At 33.0% G+C, this 22,602-nt stretch overlaps 2 protein-coding genes across 2 annotated transcripts; one reads left to right on the forward strand and one right to left on the reverse strand.

The window, feature by feature from the left end:
• Positions 1-607: 607 nt before the first annotated feature.
• Positions 608-1,930, reverse strand: LOC139483373 (uncharacterized). Its single transcript, XM_071267392.1, has one exon. It carries the CDS (start codon positions 1,928-1,930, stop codon positions 608-610), a length of 1,323 nt encoding a protein of 440 aa, XP_071123493.1.
• A 7,819-nt stretch (positions 1,931-9,749) lies between these two features.
• On the forward strand, positions 9,750-19,593 carry LOC139483374 (serine/threonine-protein phosphatase PGAM5, mitochondrial-like). The gene is made up of 6 exons (XM_071267394.1): positions 9,750-9,901; positions 15,125-15,282; positions 15,869-16,083; positions 16,463-16,596; positions 17,954-18,080; positions 19,411-19,593. Exons 1-6 carry the CDS (start codon positions 9,750-9,752, stop codon positions 19,456-19,458), a joined length of 834 nt encoding a protein of 277 aa, XP_071123495.1. The 3' UTR covers positions 19,459-19,593.
• The last annotated feature ends 3,009 nt before the right edge of the window (positions 19,594-22,602 follow it).

The raw sequence follows: 22,602 nt of genomic DNA on the forward strand, positions 1-22,602 counted from the left end.
TCTTATCTTATATATGAATGAATTCATTCATTCATCTTATATAACAAATTTGAATGTAAATAAACTCATCATAGATACCAGAACTAAATTTAGTATATACGCCAGACGCGCGTTTCGTCTACAAAAGACTCATCATGCAGTGATGCTCGAATCCAAAAAAGTTTAAAAAGCCAAGTAAAACCAGTGCTCATTACATGAAACTAATTGAAAAGTTTTCAGAACGCAGCGTCTAGACATTACATCATTAATTTGAAGATTTAAATGAAAATTGTTTTGTCTTTATTAACAGGCACAGAAGTTTATTATCTACATAATGTTTACCTCGATAATCTGTACAAAATTCAATAGTAATCAATGAATAAAATTTGGTACAAATATTTTTTTCACAATCAATATCTCGCGAAGGAAATTGTACAGATTTTCTTACACTCATGGAAGAGCTGCACATTCTAATCTTCTACTTACAGCAAAAGACATATAAAAATCTGTTATTTTTTTATTGTGATAAAACAACCCTTCATGTGCATCGAAATAAATCATTACAAGAAACGCAAGTGGAATATTTTCTCTATGAGAATATGTGCAAATGTATATTCTTTTAGAATTTTCACTTTGGGGATATTTTCATGGCATAGAGTTTCGCATTCTTTTTATTCAAGCTGCTCCTGCATCCTAATAAAACAAATCCGCGATGGTCAATAGCAAGACATCTAGGTATGCGTTTGATATCCAATTTGAACAAACTTTGAGTTGCTAAACATCGCCCGGAAGTATTAAGAATGTGTAACGTGAGGTTAGCGGCATCACATAAAATAACTCGATTAGATTCCGTGACAACTAAGTCAGTAGGGTCAAAGTTTACACGGACTGACGATTCTGAACCTTTATAAATGCATTTAACCTCGTCACATATATTGTCACCACTTAAAATGACCAGCCTTCCTTTACGTATACTAACACACTCCTGTTTGTCAATCACGTAAATATTTCTTGACTTGTCTGAAGTAATTTTGAATGGTGTAGAGCCGTCCTTGAACAGTGGTTTCTTGTTGTTGTCTACACTGTACGTTTTTATGTGTTGTCCGTTCAAGTTCATCACAATTACTTTTTTTCCCCCTGTATTCAAATACTTGTCGGTGGCACCAACGATAATTTTGCCATCGCTGGTGATATGCAAAGCAGCGGTTGTTTTCAATGGCGCCACGCTGTACTTAGATTCTTCTAATTTATTTTCTGTAGAAAGTGTACGTAGAACAGTCTCTTGAGTAGATAATAAAAGATCGCCGGACGGCAGCAGTGCCATACTTTTAAAGTTAACAACGAATTCGTGCATTTTCTCGAGTGTACCATTGAAAATCTTCACATGATGGAGTTCTCCTTCGAAATCATAGCTTTTTTCTGCGTTGATAAGAATAGATCCATCAGGACAACATGCAATATTATCAATGGACGGAAATTTTGTTTTATAACTTTCCAGCACACTCAAAGAGGTGCTAGTAGGATTTTTTAGTTCTTGAACATGTTTTATAATGCCATAAAGTGATTCTATACCACACTCTGTTACTTTTCCTGGATTGAATTCCGGTAAAGAATCAAACTCTGTCTTAAGGTCTATTCGCAAGTCAAAACTCATTTCTGTCCTCACAGCTTCAAACACGGCGTTTTTGCATTTAGAATCGACAATACTTGTGAGATTGTTGTTCCTTGCTTCCAATTCGATCCCGTATTTGGTTGTCTTTTTCTCTTCTTCTTCAATGCCATTTTTCATTGTCTCCCATTTCTTACCAAGTTCGAGCAACAATTTGTTTGTGTGTGCGTCAATTGCATCTTTTAAAGTTTTTCCTTGTCTTTGAATATTCTGCACTTCCGTTTCAAGTTTAGAATAACCTCTCTGCTTCATTGATCCTAATGTATTTTGATGTCTAAACATGTCGATAATAATCTCTTGATATTTAGAACTTCGAGCTTTTAATTTGTAAAGAGAAAATGTATAACCGGAATCTATATCAATTATGTGATGGTCCCTATGTGGATGCGAAACGCACATTGTGCAGACGACATCTTCGCACTGCTGACAAAAACCACATCCGCGCTGACGATGGAGTTCACAGTTAACAATACTATCATACCTTTGGTCAGTTGAACCGGTTATCTCGATATCCACTATTGAGGGCCCTCATGGGGTTTTTGATTATGTGATTACTTGGCCGTTTTTTTGATGATTATTTGATTATTAAGCCAAATATTTCATGACTATTTGATTACCTAGGACTGTATTTTTAGTTTATGATTATTTGATTACTAAAGATAAGCAAATATTTAATGATTATGTGATTATATTGGCAAACAAATGGTGATTATGTGATTACTAGGACCCCCCCCCCCCCCATGAGGGGCCTCACTATTTTGTGCTGGTTATACAAGTTCAATTCGTTCACTTGGTGTAACATACAACAATTCATACACATAAACAAATTACATGTTAAACATCTACCCTTGATAGGACTTTGTTCCGGACATCCTTGACACGAAATAGCAAATTCTTGAATTGATCCAGACATTTTAAAAGCGATAAACAATGTTAAATGTAGTTTGCTATGACTAACAATTCCAACAATTTCAGCAGTAGAAATATTTAGCTTCCATTTTAATTGTAGTCTTTATATCCATGACCCGTTTTCTGATAATCAATACTTTTTGAAAATCTTGTTGACACAGAAGTTATATATAATATTAAAATGATACACCTGTGTCCTATTTTTAGTATTATATAACAATAGTGTAATGTATATAATTAACCGGTATTTTTTATGTCACTGTTATGAAATATAATCCGACAGAAAACAAAACACAAAAATAGAGATTGTTTCGTTCTTGGGAATACAGATTTACTTTCGTTACCTGCTTATTATTCAGATATTTTTATACTTCTGCAAGTGTGGACACAGATCAGTGTGTATAGTAATGTTTTCTGTTAAAAAGAGTTCCCTTTTTTTCTTTATAGAGTTATATGTTAAACTATTTTGTACAGTGAAAGCCAACCTGTACCAACCACTAAACAATTATTTAATATTCAGTTACGATGTTCAAGACTGTCATGGAGGAAAGACTTATTGCATGGATTAGTACATGATTCTAATAAAATATGTTCTACAACTTTGATTTGGGATACATTGTAGCAGCAAAAACTCGGAGAAATTAGGAGAACAACACATTCCGTGCATTACTGCATGATGTGGGTTTTTTTTTAAACGCAAGATGGTATCTGAGAACCTGCATGCATGTTCTATTTGTATGGTTCCATTTATTATCAATAGTGGTGGTCATTCTTTACTTGGGTTTGTACACAAAAACTGTAAATTAGATAAGTCTATATAATAGTCCGAGAATAATTAGTGCAAAATTTTGATTAAATGTTCAGATTGTTTTTTTAAGCAGATATCTAAGGTTTTAAGTTATGACAATACATGCATGGAATGACACTTGGGTCTATTTGAACAAGAATGTACACTTCTGTGTAATTCAAATTATTTCTTCGAAAAACGTCTTCTCCATGGCTTAGTTAAAATTACAAAAAGAACATTTTACCGGCATGAAAATAATATCAATTGCAGAACCTTTATGAGCATGCTTGAAAGACTCGCTACTCCTACAAAAGTCAACTGATAAAATATTCTTGTGGATATATGTATATCTACATACGTGTAGTATGTCCTCATTAACTATGAGATCTGATGACTTTCTTTTGCAGTAGTATATTTAAGACAAAATTATCAGTTCAAAAGTGGCAACACTTATATATCATAATTTCCTGTCGATATGATCATCTTCATAGTATGTCCTGATTATCTACTAAGTTAATGAAATTCTTGTTTCAGAGGGTTGCGATGAAAGGAACAGGACTAATGGACGGACGGATTGACGGTCAAACATATTATTCTAATGATTATTGACTTTGTTGTGTGTGGTATGATAACTTCCTAAATCCAATTAATTTGTTTATGATTCTCAATTTCTGGAAATAAATTAGATAAAATAGCGAAGACTTGAAAAAATGAACTATGCTTCTTAAATATTCGAAATGAAACAGGTATTGCAAAATTATTTTCATTTCAAGATTTTTGTTATATGGTAAATAAAGGTAACAGTAGTATATCGCTGTTCAAAATTCATAAATCGATAGATAGAAAGAAATTCCACAAATGACGAACACGTTATTTTCATTTTGGTGTACGAACAATGAGATTACCCATAGTCCTCTAGATACTGAAAAGCCGAATAAATTATTATTTTTTACTACAAAAACATGACATAAGCCTATGATATATTGCACTGACAGAACTGCAGAACGAAAATAAACTTATCAAAGGGATGCAATCAATAACTTTGGAATGGCAAGTTTTTCGGGTTCACTATACACGACAAGACATCCTACAAAAATGGAAGGTTACAAGGACATTATAGATTTAATGCACACACAATCATAATAGCTTTTGTTTATATAAAATGTTATTAAGACAACTATCAAACTAAAATATATTTAAGGCTTTAAATTTTTTTTTACATATCATAGCAGTTAGGTTGTTGAAAAGGAATGTGCTGTCCTTGTTTATGTGTCTTAAGTTTATCCGGGAAACTTAAAGTCCACCCTGATTGTGTTCTTACTTTGCAATCGAGTACGTTGACACCAGGATTATGTAAACAATATGTCAACAGGTGTCGTAGATATAAATACAGTATACTGAAACTATTATTCCCGACACATAGTTAAATTGACAACCATGAAACTATAAACGCAACATTTACAATTAGCAAATTTAATATTTAAATTTCTGTATGTTTACCCGTATGCTTGTGCATAAGAACCACATTTTTAAAAATAATTATTTAGTAAATATTTTGCGTAGCTATGCAAACTATTGCGAAATAACAAAAAGATGTATTATAAGGATGAGTAAATCCCATGGTTTTTTTTCTAGACAAATTGCAAAGTATTTTTGATAATAACAGCAGAAAGGTAATGAATTTATTGAATCCCATGTAATTCTGCTCATTTTGGTTATAAACATGACACGGTAGCTCTAATGACAGGCGGCGACGAATTTGCAAATGATTGTTTTGGAGTTCTATTATTGTGTATACATGTATATATATTGGCGTTTATATTCTTCTGTAAGTACGAGAAAGTACTACAATTTTTCATTAAATTCCATCTAGCCAATTATGTATTATAGTATTATCATATTGATTCATTGCACAATGCAAATATATTTGTAATTTAAAATTGAATGCTTCTTTTTTATAGGGATGTAAAAGCGTTGACCTAATTACAATTTGTATGAAGCGCGAAAGCGTTTCATTCTAAAATTTGAGCACGGTCAACGCTTTTAAAAACCTATAAAATTACGAAAAGAAGCATTCTTAAAATACTTGTAATTACAATTTTTTGCTAGGATCATAAAAACACAATTTCTATAAAGTTCTTCTTTTATTTATTTATGCACTTAATTGTGGAAGTACTTGTCATCATGAATGTTGAATCTCATTTTGAAATGAAGGCTAATTTCAGAATGACGCGAAATTGTTGTTAGCCAATCAAAATAACGTACACATCTACATGAAGTTTAATTTCAGAATGACGCGAAATTGCTCAGTTAGCCAATCCAAATAACGGACACATCTACATGTATGTGGTTTTTAAACACAAAATACATATCTGAACCTAATATTTTAAGTTAGTAATGAGTTATTGGAAATTATTACAGTTGGAAAGCAAGTCCTTGAAACGTCCGTTGTCGTCAAGCTTTATCAGCAACAATAGCAGGGGGAATTAATTAGGTGGCGCTACAGTCGTCCGTAACGTCAAAAAGTCCGCCAAATCAATCGGCTAAAAGATTGACGTTTAAAGTATTTTTTGCAACTTGTCATGCTTTTATTACAATTAAATTTTAAAGTTTGTAGGTTTTGTGACCAATATAATTTCTTTACGACATACAAACATTACAAAAAATAGCTTGTTATTGCTATTCCTTTATCCTGTCCGTTCTAAAAAAAATAGCCATCTTTTTTGTTCGCCAAAAAAATCGATTTTTCCTAATTTGACGTTTGCGTATCCAAATACAGAAAAGAACGGTTATAATCTTAAATGAAACCGGGAAACCTATTTCAAATTTATACACTGTTTTGAAGCCATCATTTTTTACTTTTATACATCAATTTTAGTGACCACCAGCCATGTCAATTTTTATCTGGTTTTAGCTACGTTTCTACTTCAAAACAGTAAAGTTTAGCTTCTTTTCATTGTACCTGTTTCAAAGTGCTCTAAAATACTGATTTTATTAAAGACATGAATGAAATTTTGATTAAAAGTTGTGGATTTTCACAATTCCATACGATACCTGTATTTTAAAGTAACTAAAACCCCTTTTGATCCCCTACACAAATTGACGGTGACATTGTTTTCTTTTTTCAACATACGTCATGTAACGTTTATAACCAAATAAGTGTCAGGGTCATGTGCATAGTAAAAATTTACACATTGGAAAAGTGAAACAACAAACAAAGATCTTCTTTATTGCATTTAAAGCTAAACGTCTTGGAAAATTCTGACAGATCTGACAAATTATTGATAGCCTACTGTATGGATGGACAAAAGCACAAAAAAATAGCAATAGAAAATGCATTGCAAAGAAAATTCTGTAGGAAAAAATCATATGAAAAAAGGAAATGAAGGTCAGTTAATTATATTTATATTTTATAAAATAAAATCTTGCTTATATTTTTATCTCTTTACTTAGTAAGCTGCAGTAATAAGAGCAAAAACTAGCTTATCAAGCCAAACAAGAAGTTAATTCATAGAGATGTGTTCTTACAAAATTGAATTTATTCAAATGGCAAATTCTTGTCAAATTTAAGCATCTTTGATCATTATTGAAGTAAAATGCACAAAATTTGTCCCACCAGTTTCATTTCATTTCCTATTACTAGTATTCAGGTAAAGTATATATACAATACTTTGTTTATAAATATGTAATTATTTAAAGAAGCTGATACAGCAACCTGTTCAAGAGAAAAAGCCCCATTTTTTCAAAGAGTTTACTTTCATGATCTATAAAATACCCTGAGAAATAAGACTAAGTGCTACTGTGCAAGCTAATCTAAAAGTTTAATTTTACAATAATAATGATTCTGAAATTCAAAATTGTGTCACTTTCACTTATTATTTAAAGCATATTTTTTTTAAAGAATTTCTGTCAATATTTTTGGTATAAAACTTATAAATCCCTTTTTTGTATTCTACTGTTCAACTAAGAAACATAGGCTTGAGTTTAAAGGCTCTCTTAATTTGAAGAAATTTGTTGTGACTCTTGGTCACACTTTATAGAATATAAAATATATATGATCAGTACTATTTATTTAATAATTGTATCAATTTTCAGAAAGATTATTGAAATTGTAAAATGTATAAACTATGTTTTATTGCATTAAATATAATCAGAAGTGTTTAAAAAAATTCTGCTAGGAATGATCCCACATATAAAAATTACATGTAGTATATTTCATCCGCCAGATCTAATTTCTTTCAATATAGCTAGGTTTTTAATTTTACATGTAGGTGTCATTATCCACATTTCTGAATTGTGTTTTTTTTACTGCAGTAATATTTTGTCTTTTAATATTTACATTTAGTCCTTCTCTGAAAAATAGGGGGAAGTATCTCTTCTTTATATTATCATAACATACCTAGTTATAAATCGAGTTTCGTTTATTTTCTTTCAAGTTTTTGTAAAGTAAACTCCTTTTTTAATTTTTATGCATTTTGCTGGGTTTTTATTTTTGACTGGTGATATTAAGGGGAGATAACCACTTGCACAAATCGGCATAAAAACCACCGCTTCGGTTTGAAATCAATTTGACGTTTGCGTATCCAACATTCTATTGCCGAGATATTCATATCGAATGTTTGTCTTAATGAGATGCTTTATTAAATTTAAATTCAGCCCATCATTTTTAGTTTCCTCGTAAATATTTAGATTTTTCGTTCAGGAGACTTGACAATTTTCATCCAAACTCCAAGTTTGCAGATAAAATAAAGAATAAAGGACTTTGATTTGATGTGTGAGCTTTGACGAGAATAAACTATGGATACTCAAGATTAGTTAGGTCAATAAGTTTTTATTACGACAATAGTATTCAGTGAGTTAAAATGAGGTTTGTCTCATCCGTTTTTTTACTGAATTTTCACGGTCACGTGACTCTATTGTTGCTGATAAACTTGGGGTCAAACCGTGACCTGCTTTCCAACTGATTACATTGGTTGCAATGAATTACATTGATTTCCTAGTTAGATAAAAACCGATAATTTCACAAGTGAAATAAACGTTGTTATTTCACTCTCTGACGTCATACAATAATAGGCGTTGTCAAGACGTCGATAACGGCGGATCAAAACAAATTGTGAATGCGTAGAAACAAGATATAGTTCCTTACATGTTATACATTAATTTCTTTAAAAAAGCCATTTGCCAATGTAATAAAAAGAATAACTAATTAAAGAATTCAAATATCGAAAAATATTCAACTCGTGACCGAACAACACTGATACTTAACACATGCGCATTTGTGAATAATGTGTTGTTCGGTCACGCGTTGAATATTTTTCTCTATTTGAATTCTTCGATTAGTATACTCCTCTTTAAAAGTGTATGCGTTTAGGAAACTAAAGTTTGTACTTATACATGTATAAGTATCCGATTTATTTTCATGTTATTGATTTAACTATACCATATGATATCTACTATAAATAAACGAGCATTTTATGTATTTGACTTATCACCGAATTTGTACAAGACGGATGCCAAATGTGGAGCAGGATCTTCCAGTCATTAATTGTTCAGCCTATCATTGGTTATTGAACCAATTGATTTGAAGTCATATATTGTGTAGTGATAAATATTACCATAAACAACATGTGTACTTCAGTTAATATTGTACCACAAAAAATAGTTAAAACTATGGTCATCTAATAAAATCATTGCTCAAGTTTGTAGTCCGTTTTTCTACGCGGGATATATTAAAAACAGCCACGTCCGATCGGAAAGAAGGCGTTAAAATGGTTCATGTATAGGGCCTGTACTACGCTGTCTATGCGAATATTCGTTACCAGTTTGATGGCTCTGAAGATGGCTTGCTGTCCGTATATGATATACCCTCTCTTACAGTTGCAGTCGAAATTTTACACTATGCAGACGGTCGATCTATTTTTTAGAATTAAATTGGTAGGTTAACTGTTAAGTTGTTATTGTTCTTAATATGAATATCAATGAACAAGACAGTAAACACACACACACACACACACACACACACACACACACACACACACCAATCATTAAAACTAAGTTTTATTCAATAAAATTTTTATAAAATTTCATATCTCGAATTCGTATTGAACTTTATTTGATTTACGATGCTTTATTGATTTACCAATGATCATATTATTCAAAACAATTAAAAAAAGTTATAACATATGTTAGATATCATAGTACATTCGCCTTTAGTTATAAGTTCTTATAGGTGAAGTTTTAAAAACTGACTTCAAATCAACCGCAAAATGAAATATTAATATTACCACACAGATTTGCTCGGGTGAAGACAATTTTCAAGATAACACTTGAAAAAGTAATAATGCAATGCAATTGACAGCGATTACTGAAATGTACTAGTATGTCTTGTAATGCACAAGTTAAACTATGAAATGGAGGAAATTGATTTCTGTACCTACAGTAGCAATTGCAGTTTGGTGTGGCGCATTTGTGTCTGAGAAAAAACAAAACATTTTAGCTCCATGGATATTGCCTATCGATGGACACTCCAGTGTGAAATGGGATGCAAATTGGGATGGGTATGTCTTAAAAAAATTGTTTAGTTTGATTAATGCATAGTCACGGGTAAACAAAAAAATTGATATCATGGCATGTTATCGAACATTCTTATAAGTTTTGAAACATTTTAATACTAATTTTTTTCTTGCGTACTAGTTTTTTCTATGTTGTGTTTCGTGTGCTGTTTGTCGCTTTGATCTTCTTTTTTTATGGAGTTGTCTGTTTATCTTCGACTTTTGAGTTTGAATCTTTTGCCTATCTTTCAATTTTCATATCTATTTCTTTCAATTTTTTATGGAGTTGTCTGTTTATTTTTGAGTTATGAGTTTGAATCTTTTGCCTATCTTTCAATTTTCATATCTATTTCTATCAATTTTTCGACAACTTGATAGTTAAATGGTAAAAAAATTATGCTTGTCTGAAGTTCAGTGGAAAGTAATACATTCATTATCAGGACTTCTTATACGTTTTGATACACGTATCACCCAAACCATCATAAAATATGAAGGTGTAGAATTCACTGTGTATCATCGACACCGGAAATTGGGTACTAACGAAGCGGAGAGAAATAGAAAAAAAAGTAAACAAGTTAAGAATTCATTCAATTTAAAGCATTTCCACTCATTTGATGAGGGTGCCGCTTAAGAAATGATTTTCTGATATATAATTCTTTAAATTATTAGGCCGATAAGTACAAAATTGATACAAGATTTTGAGTAATACTCCAAAACTTGCCACTTAGTACCGGAAAATTTCGAGGTCGATCATCCTCTGTCGCCCCATTCTCAAGATATTGAACTGTTTTTCATTATTTTTCCAGACACGTTTTTAGATTATTATAGTGTGGCATCATATTTACTGAAATTTGTTGTCAAAAACATGTTTTGTAAAGAATATGGACAAAAACATTGTTTGTTTGTTGTACGGCGAATTGCAGAACGTTGTACGGCGAATTGCAAAATAACAACTTTTGTCTGTACGGCGTCTTGCAATATATTATGATTTTTAGAGGAAATTAATCGCTGTTTAGATAATATCAAGTGACGATATTTTGTTGACATCAAAGCTTTACAGGCTTACAAATATACTTAATGTCTTACTTATCAAATATTATTAAATATATGCCGTTAATTCAGTTCAGAAGGCCTCGTTTCGTACCGCTTTTTGATTTTGTACAAAAAGGTTTTTTCAACCATATTATCCTAAATACATTTACATATCGTTATACTACTAACGACTGTTGTATTATTTGTTGTTAGGTTGAAATTGTGTAAGTTCAATAAAATAAACCGTCCATTCATCTTTTGTTGGTGCTGGCTTTTTTTTTATAGATAAAAGCAGTGGAGATGTGGTATGATAGCAAATAAGATAACTATCCATCAGGATAAAATAAAGTGTATGCAAGCAATTATATGCTATCGTATGGCGTTCAACAACGAAAACTCATACCTTATAGTCGGCTATAAAAAGCACCGACAGAAAAATGTGGAAGGACTCAACAAGAAAACTAACGGTCTAACTCATATACAGTGTAACAAAACAATTTATGAAAACAACAAATCAGATAGAGATGAAGCAACGACAACCACCGAACCACGGGATCGAGAATTCGGACAGACAAAATTAAGAAAAGACTTTGTTTTCATCGAAAGTAAGGAGAAACAAATCGTGAATTGCATTTCGAATTAATTTTCTTGTCAGTTTCTTTTTGAAAAATTTCATTTGTATACATCTTAAATGCTGTCTAGCAAATGGTGTTTCTATCTAATGCATTTTATCTAATGCATAATAAGATAGGAGGAGGGGTCTGTTAACATGTTAACAACACCCCGATTTTGGCAAAAACAGTTAACAACAAATTTTAAATGCTGATAAGAGTTAACAGCAACTTTAATTTACCTTTTTTTCCAAACGAACCCAAAAGCAATGAAAAGGGCAAGTGCATATCTTCAATGTATTCAAAAGTTTGAAAACCACTGTATAAAGTCACAGAAATGCCAAGCTCCATAAGGAATCTTTTATAAAGCTGACTAATTTTCAGAAGACACACGCAAGTACCATATTTTTTTTTATTGACACATGGCCAGACAATTGAACGGATGGAAAAGCAGACGGAGTGATTGACTCCAAGAAAAAGGACTATGTCATGAATAATCGAAAATGCTTCAAACAGCAAAAGGGAGGCGTCTTCTGGTTATGTATATTGTTAATAAATGTTTTATGTCATCAGTCGTAGCAAACTTGGGTTATCGTCATGACGTAGGAAAGTGTAACACCCAGATAGAATGAGTGAATACTATAGGGCGCGAACATTATTTTTTTTTATGGCGGGGACGCTTATAAATTATGGTTACATCTCAGTCAGGGTATTCATACGACTCATTGCTTACATGATTTTATTAAAAGGAATTACGAAGGTTTACTGATTTTTATTTTAAATCATCAAAACCAGTGTATAAATCAGAAAAAAACCATGTAAGGTGTCACAAGTTGAAGCGCTCTTTCATCTCCAAGTCCCAATTAAGAACTCTGATCTGATATAAAAAAAAAAGCCTTGGTCCATCTTTACATTTCTGAAGTCTTAGACTAGAAAATTTGGCATCAATTTGAGAACCTTATAGTCCTCATTTTTCGGCCTCGTCTCCCAGGCCACACTGTTCAGTTATTTTACGAATTGCAAATTGAAAAGGTAATTTATTTTTCACAATTCCGTCCAGGTACTCTGGGTCAATATAACTTATCAAACATTCCATATACATCTGAATTATTTCATCATAGGACTGACCAGAGTTTTAGCTGGATAAGAAGTGGCCTTTCCTTTTAACGTTTTGGGTACATTACAAATAGAAGGCAGATATAACTACATTGGTTAGACGTATAAAGAGGGGCATGAGATATCCCTAAACATGTTTAACACTGCCGCATTTGTTACACCTGCATGACCCAACTTGAGTCCGTAACCTTTGCTACATTTGTATATAGTCTTGTATTTATTTCATTTTTTAAATTTTGGTTCATTTATATGTTTCAAGAAACAAACATTGAACTTCTACCCCCTTTTTGTAGTTAAATGATTGCTCACTTAGGAGACAGCTTCATGTATATCAATACACAGTTACAAGTGTAGTTTCGCATTATAGCCATGGCGAATTTTTTAAATATGAAAGTTTTTGTACAATTGAATTGATTTTTAGATAGTTGAATAATAATATAGCCTTCCTAGTGGGTTTATATGAACACTTAGATTGTTTTTAGGATGTTTTATAAGACATTTTTCGGTTTGAACGTCCATACGTTCCTATCCGTACCGCCATAGATTAAGAAATTTTGTATTGTTTTTCAACAAAGATTTGACGCTCGATCTTTTCAATTTTATGGAAAAAACAGCAGAAATGCATATGATATTTTTTTACCTTTTGATAGATATATGTCTGTGGTTTCAGGAAAGGTATCACTCTTATTGATTGAAATTTTCCTTTGGACCAAATTTTTGAGATCTTTATGACATGTTCAACCCCCTATTTTGCAATATTTGGTATCAAATAAATGCTGATTGTTGCCATGGTTAAACAAACAAAAAAAGATTATATTTCACCATTATTACTATTGGAAATCAAATCTATGGACGATTCTCTTTCCATAAATATACACATGCATAACTCAAATAGTAAGCCTTATTTATTAGGAAGAAAGGGAAAGAGGGTGTTTAAAAATCATGAGTGTCATTTCTAAGTTTTTTTCCTATCTGTGAATTGACACCCCACCCTAGTGCATAATTTTCTCGTTGCGTTGGGTTTTTTCTTCTATTTGGTCGGGCTTCTGTTTCTTTGACATTTTCCTCATTTCCATTCTCAATTTTATTAAGGATTTACTATACTCAAAGACTTTTTAAAGACATGTACAGTTACATATATGCTGTTTATGTCACTCCTTTGCGGAAGCAACGTAAAGAAAGACGGACGGACAGCAGATTTTAATGTGATTCTTGTAAATAACAGTTACATGTAAGATCAGTTAACAGAGAAAATAATGTCAAAAACAGTGAACACTTTAAGTATTAAGTAACAGATAACAGGAATCTCAATTTCAAATAAACAGTTAACAACATTGCAAATTTTAACAAAACGTTTACAGACAGTGGGTCGAAAACAGTTAACAGTTTTTAAAATTTATCAGTCAAATAACAGTTTTAAACAAATTAAAACCTCCCCCCCCCCCCCCCCAACCTTAGATATTTGAACTTAATACTTTATTTTCTTTGAAAGGACGGTAAATAACTATTCTAAAATTAGCAAGTTGCCGTACAGCTGAAAACAAGTTGCCATACAGTAAATTTGTCAACACGAGCAAGTTGCCGTACCCTAGACTTTATTTTGTATGGTCTATAGTCTATATTCTTTAAAATACACCTTTTTGACAACAAATTTCAGTAAATATGATGCCACACTATAATAATCTAAAAACGTGTCTGGAAAAATAATGAAAAACAGTTCAGTATCTTGAGAATGGGGCGACAGAGGACGATCGACCTCGAAATTTTCCGGTACTAAGTGGCAAGTTTTGGAGTATTATACAAAATCTTGTATTAATTTTGTACTTATCGGCCTAATAATTTAAAGAATTATATATCAGAAAATCATTTCTTAAGCGGCACTCTCATCAAATGAGTGGAAATGCTTTAAATTGAATGAATTCTTAACTTGTTTACTTTTTTTTCTATTTCTCTCCGCTTCGTTAGTACCCAATTTCCGGTGGCGATGATACACAGTGGAATTTGATTGCCAATGAGATAACTATCAACAAGAAACCAAATAAAGTGGGTATCGGCAACTATATGTCACCTTACCGCCTACAGCATGAGTAAAACCCATACCATATAGTACATATATAGAGCAATAAAAAAACACCCACAAGAACCTATTGCGCAGCGGCGAGATAGAAATTTTATTTGTATATATATATACAAGTGTGCGACACGAAAATAAGAGTACTTTAAACCCACACATTCGATCGTAAACAAATATTTAAATATCGACCAGTGACATAAATACATTTGTAACCTTTAAAAATAAAGCTCCTTAAGTAATGCATAATTATCCTAACTCGAATTGGGTCCGTCCGTGTAACACTTATCAAATAAACATTTTTAAAAGTTTTCGAATTTTAGTTTTTTGAATGCATGGACCTAAATATTTTATTATGCCAAACTTTTACTTTATTTTCTGTTCTTGATATAAATAAAGACGACATGTAATACCAATTGAAGTCAAGAACACAACAGAAACCCAAGATACATCTGCAAAAAGATCACCACATGTACGAAGACATATCTTCCTCGTTAGACATGGACAATACAAGGTACAAGGCAGAACAGACTTGGAACAAAGTCTTACATCACTAGGTATGATGTTTATATCGAAGAAAGTAGAAAAGACACTCTTCTTTTATCTGTCTCTTTCTCTCTATATATATATATAATTATATATAATTAAGTTCGTTGAAATGTGAATTTAGGGCGGGGCGGGGTGTTACCTCCAGTGTCAAATATTTCAGGCATTTACAAGACGATCGAGAATAATCTCATAATTTTCCTCTGTAAAGGCAAAAGGGGATCACTGCAAAGAGAGGAATGCACACATTTTGATTTTCTTGTTTTAGGAACAAATGTCATTAAGTTAAATTGATTTTAGAATTTTAAGAATTAATTTGATAATATTCTCAAGACTTTTAATCTTTAATAGACTCATTTAGATTCATAAATTAATGCGTGCATATTTATTATTGCGAAACCGTGACCACTGACAAAAATGCGGAATCTAATAAATGTGATTGCACAAGTATATGAAGGAAAATCACTATTAAAATACGAATGCAAGTTTTTATTATCGCAAAACTGATATGTCGCAGATTAGCATTAATAAAATCATCGCAATAATTTCTGAATTTATACCATATCCTTATAGTTCACATTTTGCACAAATATATAGGTGAAAGACAAGCTGATTTAGCAGGTAAAAGACTACAACAGTATGGATACACTTACACCAGACTCGTTAGTTCAAGAATGACCAGGGCCAAAGACACAGCCTGCGTCATTAAGGAGACAATCAACGAAATTCAGCACGAGGAGACATATCTTCTAACAGAGGGCGCACCTATAAAACCGGAACCGCTCGTAGATGGCTGGAACCCGGATAAAGATGTAAGTTTTAGGACTGACAAACCGGAATAATCGTACTCCTATAGCATGGGCCTGGATGAAATACATTGTAGGTCTAAAATGGACATTGTTTTCGATATATCCGTTTCTTTATCTCTTATTCATTGTAGATCAAATACGAGTAAGGATCAGTTGTGTCTAGAAATATTAAAAAAAAAAGATGACCCAAAATATTGGACAATACAAATGTTAATGACCACACCCACAATTCACATCCATTTCTACTGACAAAAAAGACCTACTAAACAAAGTTTAACAACAACGAGCAGCATATGATCTAGAAGCAATACATATCAATTTAATTGTTTTTTAAAAACATAATTATGTCTTCTATCCAAAACAAACTATAAATTATTTTTAGCCCTTTTATCAAGATAGTGTTCGGATAGAGGCTGCATTCAGACATTTTATCAACAGACCAGACGCAACACAGACAGAGGATAGTTATGAAATCTTAGTATGCCATGCCAACGTCATACGATATTTCGTTTGCAGGCAAGTATGAATATTTGATTAAGATATAAAATGCAAAATGAGGGAGAAGATTCATACATACATATAGGCAAAACCATTAGTCGAATAAAAACGGACAATTTTGTGTAAACAAGAGAGCACACGCTAAAATGTCTCGCCTTCTTTACTTACCATTGATATTATGTTGATATCCTAAATATAAAGCTTTACTACAACTATCACAAAAATATGTAAACTTTACATGATCCAAGAAAATGAGGTCAAGGTCATATAAACCAAATGAGAAATACATGTACACCTTACAATCATTCAATACACTAAATATAGTTGACCTATTGCTTATAGTTTCTAAGAAACAGACTTAACCAAGAAAACTAAACATTAACCAATGAACCATGAAAATGAGGTCAAGGTCAGATGAACCAAGCAAGGCAGACATGTACAGCTTACCATCCTTCCATACAACATACATAGTTGACATATTGCTTATAGTTTAAAAAAACAGACCAAAACACAAAAACTTAACACTGAGTAATGAACCGTGAAAATGAGGTCAAGGACAAATAAAACCTGCGAGACTGACATGTACATCATAAAATATTTTCATACACCAAATATAGTTGGCCTTTTGCATATAGTATCAGAAAAAAAGACCAAAACTCAAAAACTTAACTTTGACCACTGAACCATAAAAAATGAGGTCAAAGTCAGATGACACCTGCCAGTTGGACATGTACACCTTACAATCCTTCCATAAACCAAATATACTAGACCTATAATAATAATTGCTTATAGTATCTGAGATATGGACTTGACCACCAAAACTTAACCTTGTTCACTGATCCATGAAATGAGGTCAAGGTCAAGTGAAAACTGTCAGACGGGCATGAAGACCTTGCAAGGTACGCACATACCAAATATAGTTATCCTATTTCTCATAGTAAGAGAGAAATTAACATTACAAAAAATCTTAACTTTTTTTTCAAGAAGTCACTGAACAATGAAAATGAGTTCAAGGACAATGGACATGTGACAGACGGAAACTTTGTAACATAAGGCATATATATACAAAGTATGAAGAATCCAGGTCTTCCACCTTCTGAAGTATAAAGCTTTTGAAAAGTGAACTAACGCCGCCGCCGCCGCCGGATCACTATACGTATGTCGAGCTTTCTGCGACAGACGTCGCAGGCTCGACAAAAACGACGAAAAGACAACCAAGGTCCACTAGTAACACCGAAATGTTTTTTCATCGAGATATGAAACATGTTTTTACACGTGAGCTCATAACTGATCCTTCATACTAAATCGGGGAAAATGTATTGCAATTGTTCTTTTATTTGATGCATTGTAATAATTGTAATAATATACTTTGCAGAGCATTACAGTTGCCACCGGAAGCATGGCTTCGTATGAGTTTGAATCATGGGAGTATCACGTGGTTAACAATCCTAAACACAGGTGATGTTGTTCTGAAACAGTATGGCGACACAGGATTTATGCCTGTAAGTATAAATGCTCTTTTGTTCCGACGTTGGAAAGTTCCAGGCGGAAAGAAATAACTAGCCGAAAAGTTCCGGAAGAACTTATTAACTAGTTAATTTGTTCTTCCTCTGGTTTGAAAGTTCCACCGGAACAAAGTGACTAGTCGAAAACTTCCAACGGAACATATCAACTAGTTAGAAAGTTCCTTTTTGCCAAATTAGTCAAAACCGGAACTAACAAACTAGCCCAAAAGTTCCAACGGAACTTATCAACCAGTCACAAAGTTCCATTTGGAGAATTGATGCAAAGTAAAAGCGCGACATATTATTTCAAAGGGGAACAAAAATACCAGCCACAAAAGTCAAACGGAACTTATTAACTACTCACAAAGTTCCTCTTTGTTAGGGTTAGGGTTAGGGTTAGGGTTAACTATTCAACTAGCTACATTGTTCCGGGACTTTTCAACTAGTTACTTTTTTCCGGAACTTTTCGACTGCACTCGGAATAAAACAACTAGTTGGAAAGTTCCATCGGAACAAAATAACTAGTTAAAAAGTAACTGACGGAACATAGTGGCTGTTACATAAGCATGCTTTCAATATATAATTTTCAATATAATGGAGAAATATGGGGGGAAAAAGGAGAAAAATGGAGTGCTAAATACAAAAAAAAAAAAAAGAATTATGCATACAAACAAAAAATGCAGAAAAATTTCCTATGCACACAATTGACTCTCCCTTTTTTTTGTCCAAATTGCTAAGAGCGCTTTTCTAATCAGTTGGCGTCCGTCGTAGTCGTCCGTCAACTTTTACAAAACTCTCCTCCTCTGAAACTACTTGACCAAATTAACTAACCTTGGCAACAATCAACTTTTTTGAAGTCTTATAGCCTTTTTTACTACAATTTGTACCATTTTATTTTTCATTTTTGTCTATTCTTGAGTACTATAATAGATAGAGATAAGTTTTAAATAGAAAAAATGATCAGCAGGACATGATCTACAAGGTCGTTAGTCTACATGGTCCAAATCGTCAGTCGACCTTTTATTGGAGTTCTTGCTCTTTAATGACAATTTTTCCCATTTTTCTTTTTTTTGCGTTTTTGCCTATTATCTTATCAACTAATAGATCACACACACTTTCAATCTGAAAGCAAGACAAGATCTACAAATAATACAAGATCAAGAGAAATGAGATTTTTATCGTGAATGTAATGAGTTGACGATGCACATTGAACAAGGAAAGCGACACGGGCTCTTTAGAGCCTCTAGTCTTTCAATAATTTTCTCCTGTCTTTTCATTTGGCAGAAGTTTGCGCTCTAAAATAACTAAATAATTCTTTAAATTGCAGGTAAAAGACTGTACAACATACAATTTCCCAGAAGATGTCTCGGAATAAACAAGAAATTTAAAAAATAATGTTTGAACTGTATACGTATATGACATAGTGGCGGATCAGCGGGAGGGTTTCGGGGGTTGGAACCCCCCTTTTGTATGACGATGAATTCATTTGAATGGGGACATATAGTTTGACCTGACTACTGGGTTAGGAACCCTTCCCCTTTTAAAAATGGATGGATTCGCCCCTGTGCCATTGTAACACATACATTTGTGTGTGCATGAGCTCTCTGGGTTCACGAAATAGTTGTAAGTAATTATAATCACTTGGAACTTAGACGAATTACGAATGAATGTCGAATACTAATAATTGATTGTTAGATCGTTTTATTCAATTGAATTCATATTCGAGGCCCCTCATGGGGGGGTCCTAGTAATCACATAATCACCATTTTTTTGCCAATATAATCACATAATCATTAAATATTTGCTTATCTTTAGTAATCAAATAATCATAAACTAAAAATACAGTCCTAGGTAATCAAATAATCATGAAATATTTGGCTTAATAATCAAATAATCATTAAAAAAACGGCCATGTAATCACATAATCAAAAACCCCATGAGGGCCCTCATATTCCTTTTCATCTTTGACTCTTAAAAGTAAATAAAATCGGAACTTCAAAGGGAATTACAACAGATCTTTATTTTATGTCAAATGTACATGTATTTTAGAAACTGAACGATTGTGTAAAACGAGACTAGATGAGATGAAGGATTTGAATGAATGAAATAATATTTCTTAGAATAACATATTTGTGAATTATGTCTTTTTTCAATGGATATATTAAAGGCAGTGCGTACGGGGGAATAAAAGAGAGCTAGTTTATAATAAATATTAAAAAAAAATATAAGTATATTTTTATCTTAGATATCAGTGGCGGATCCAGAGGGGGCGTAGAGGGCGTATACACCCCTCCCCCTTTTTGTTTGGACTTTTTTTTTGTAAACTGATTTATCTTCGTGAACTTTGCCGTTTCCCGTGTATTTAATTTTTATGCGATAATTCTTTACTGATAAAATACGTCACTCAGTCATTTTGAAATTAAAATCACAGTAACACATTGATTAGGCTGAGGATGACAATCATGACATCTTCAAAGCGACACAGGATTGAGCAAGAACGTATTGACTTCTATTTCACAATTCAACCAAACAGAAAGTAAATTACTCTACTACACTCTCATGAAAAAAAGTTCCACAGCAATATCATTTACCTACGAAAACATGTTTAACCCTAAACATCCCAGCCTATTTGAAAATAACATAGCTGAATAATGATCCCGAGTCAGTATAAGCTCTAGATATATTTAAAGATTAAGGTACGAACCATTTGATTTGAGCTGTCCGAGATATTTTAGAGAAAAAAATATTACTCTGATGTTTTGCTTTAAACAAAAATTCTGGCTGTATCTGGATTGAAAACTATAATCTTGTCCACTTTTTGCTTTTAGAAACGAAAATTTCCAACAGAATTATTAAACATTACATGAACATGATGAATAAAAAACGGGGGTATTTTTTGGAGGGCAGGGGTTTGCATGTCTGACCGGAATGACTGTTTCGCCGAACTGATACATTGAATACTTTTTCAAGACCTGGCAGACTCCAACCTGCCTGCTGGGTGATGCCTTTATGACTCCATTTGTCGACCATCATACATAAATTTGTTGTCATTTCACTCATTCGTAGCCTTATGTTGATTTGGAACCCCTCACCAGAGGCGGATTTAGTGGTCATGTCTGACCGGAATGACTGTTTCGCCGAACTGATACTTTGAATACTTTTTCAAGACCTGGCAGACTCCAACCTGCCTGCTGGGTGATGCCTTTATGACTCCATTTGTCGACCATCATACATAAATTTGTTGTCATTTCACTCATTCGTAGCCTTATGTTGATTTGGAACCCCTCACCAGAGGCGGATTTAGTGGTGGGCGGGGGGGGGGGGGCTTTTTGGAAAAAAAATTGGTTGCTTATATAGGGAACCACTGAAGCGTGACTGGAGCGGGCTCCCTCTTAGGTCAGTCAGTGGGTCCTCACTTATGAAAATTTCTGGATCCGCCACTGCCTCACTTCCCTTTTTTGTTGGGTGAAACATATCAACCAAACATTTGGATAAAAACTGCTTATTTGTCTTTATTAACTCGTGTCGGTCGTATTTTAAATTTCATCGAATACAAGAAATCTGTGAGGTTATGCAAACTTAACTTACAACAAACGAGAATTTTCCAGGTCTATTCTTAACTGAAAAATATATCTGTACAGAGCTTTGGATCGATTCTATCATTATATGATAGACAATTAATAGGGAGAATACAGCATCAAACATATGTATGTATATTATTTTTTTAACTTCTCTGTAGCCTTTGTACTTGCATGGTTTTATGAGAATAAACAATCTATCTATCTAACAAGTCCAACCCTTATACTTTACAGCGACTATAAAATATACATTCCACACGTCAGGAACAGTTTAATTTTCCGTGTTGAAGGCCGTACATTGACCTATAATGGTTAACTTTTTTAAATTGTTATTTGGATGGAGAGTTGTCTCATTGGCACTCACACCACATCTTCCTATATCTATTTTACACTTATTTAAATAAAAATAGCCCCAAAAAGGTCCAAAAGTTTTTGATATGAAAACCTTCGCCCCCCCCCCTTTTCAAAAATCCTTGATCCGCGCGCCCCTGGATATTGTTTTACGAATAAAGACTTCATGTACATAACGACCTACGTATAATTACACTGGGCCATTTGGTTGTGTGCTAGCTAGCGTATCAGTTTGAGCCAACTCAAAGTCAGTCCTTATAAAGCCATAAGACGTCAGAGCAATTTCTGAATTGGGAGAAAATTATTTATTTATAAGTTTATAAGAAAATTTCAGTGGCCGAGAGTGGTAGTAAATCGGTTTTTTGTGTCTTTTTCTTTATTGTTGTTCGTATTGCATTTCCCGTCAATCTAATGAGTTAGGCCATTTCCAATTCACTTTGACTATTATTTGTTTTATTTTTGTGCTGTGACACCAGTGTGACTTTTGCAGGTATACTGTGAAGGGTGTGGCTCTCACAAACATGTTTGATACCGCCAGATTCTGCATGTGCATGTCCAAATCAGGAGTCTTTCTGTATGTTTCTGTTTAG

Source organism: Mytilus edulis, chromosome 7, assembly GCF_963676685.1.
Source record: "Mytilus edulis chromosome 7, xbMytEdul2.2, whole genome shotgun sequence".
Taxonomy (NCBI): Eukaryota; Metazoa; Mollusca; class Bivalvia; order Mytilida; family Mytilidae; genus Mytilus; species Mytilus edulis.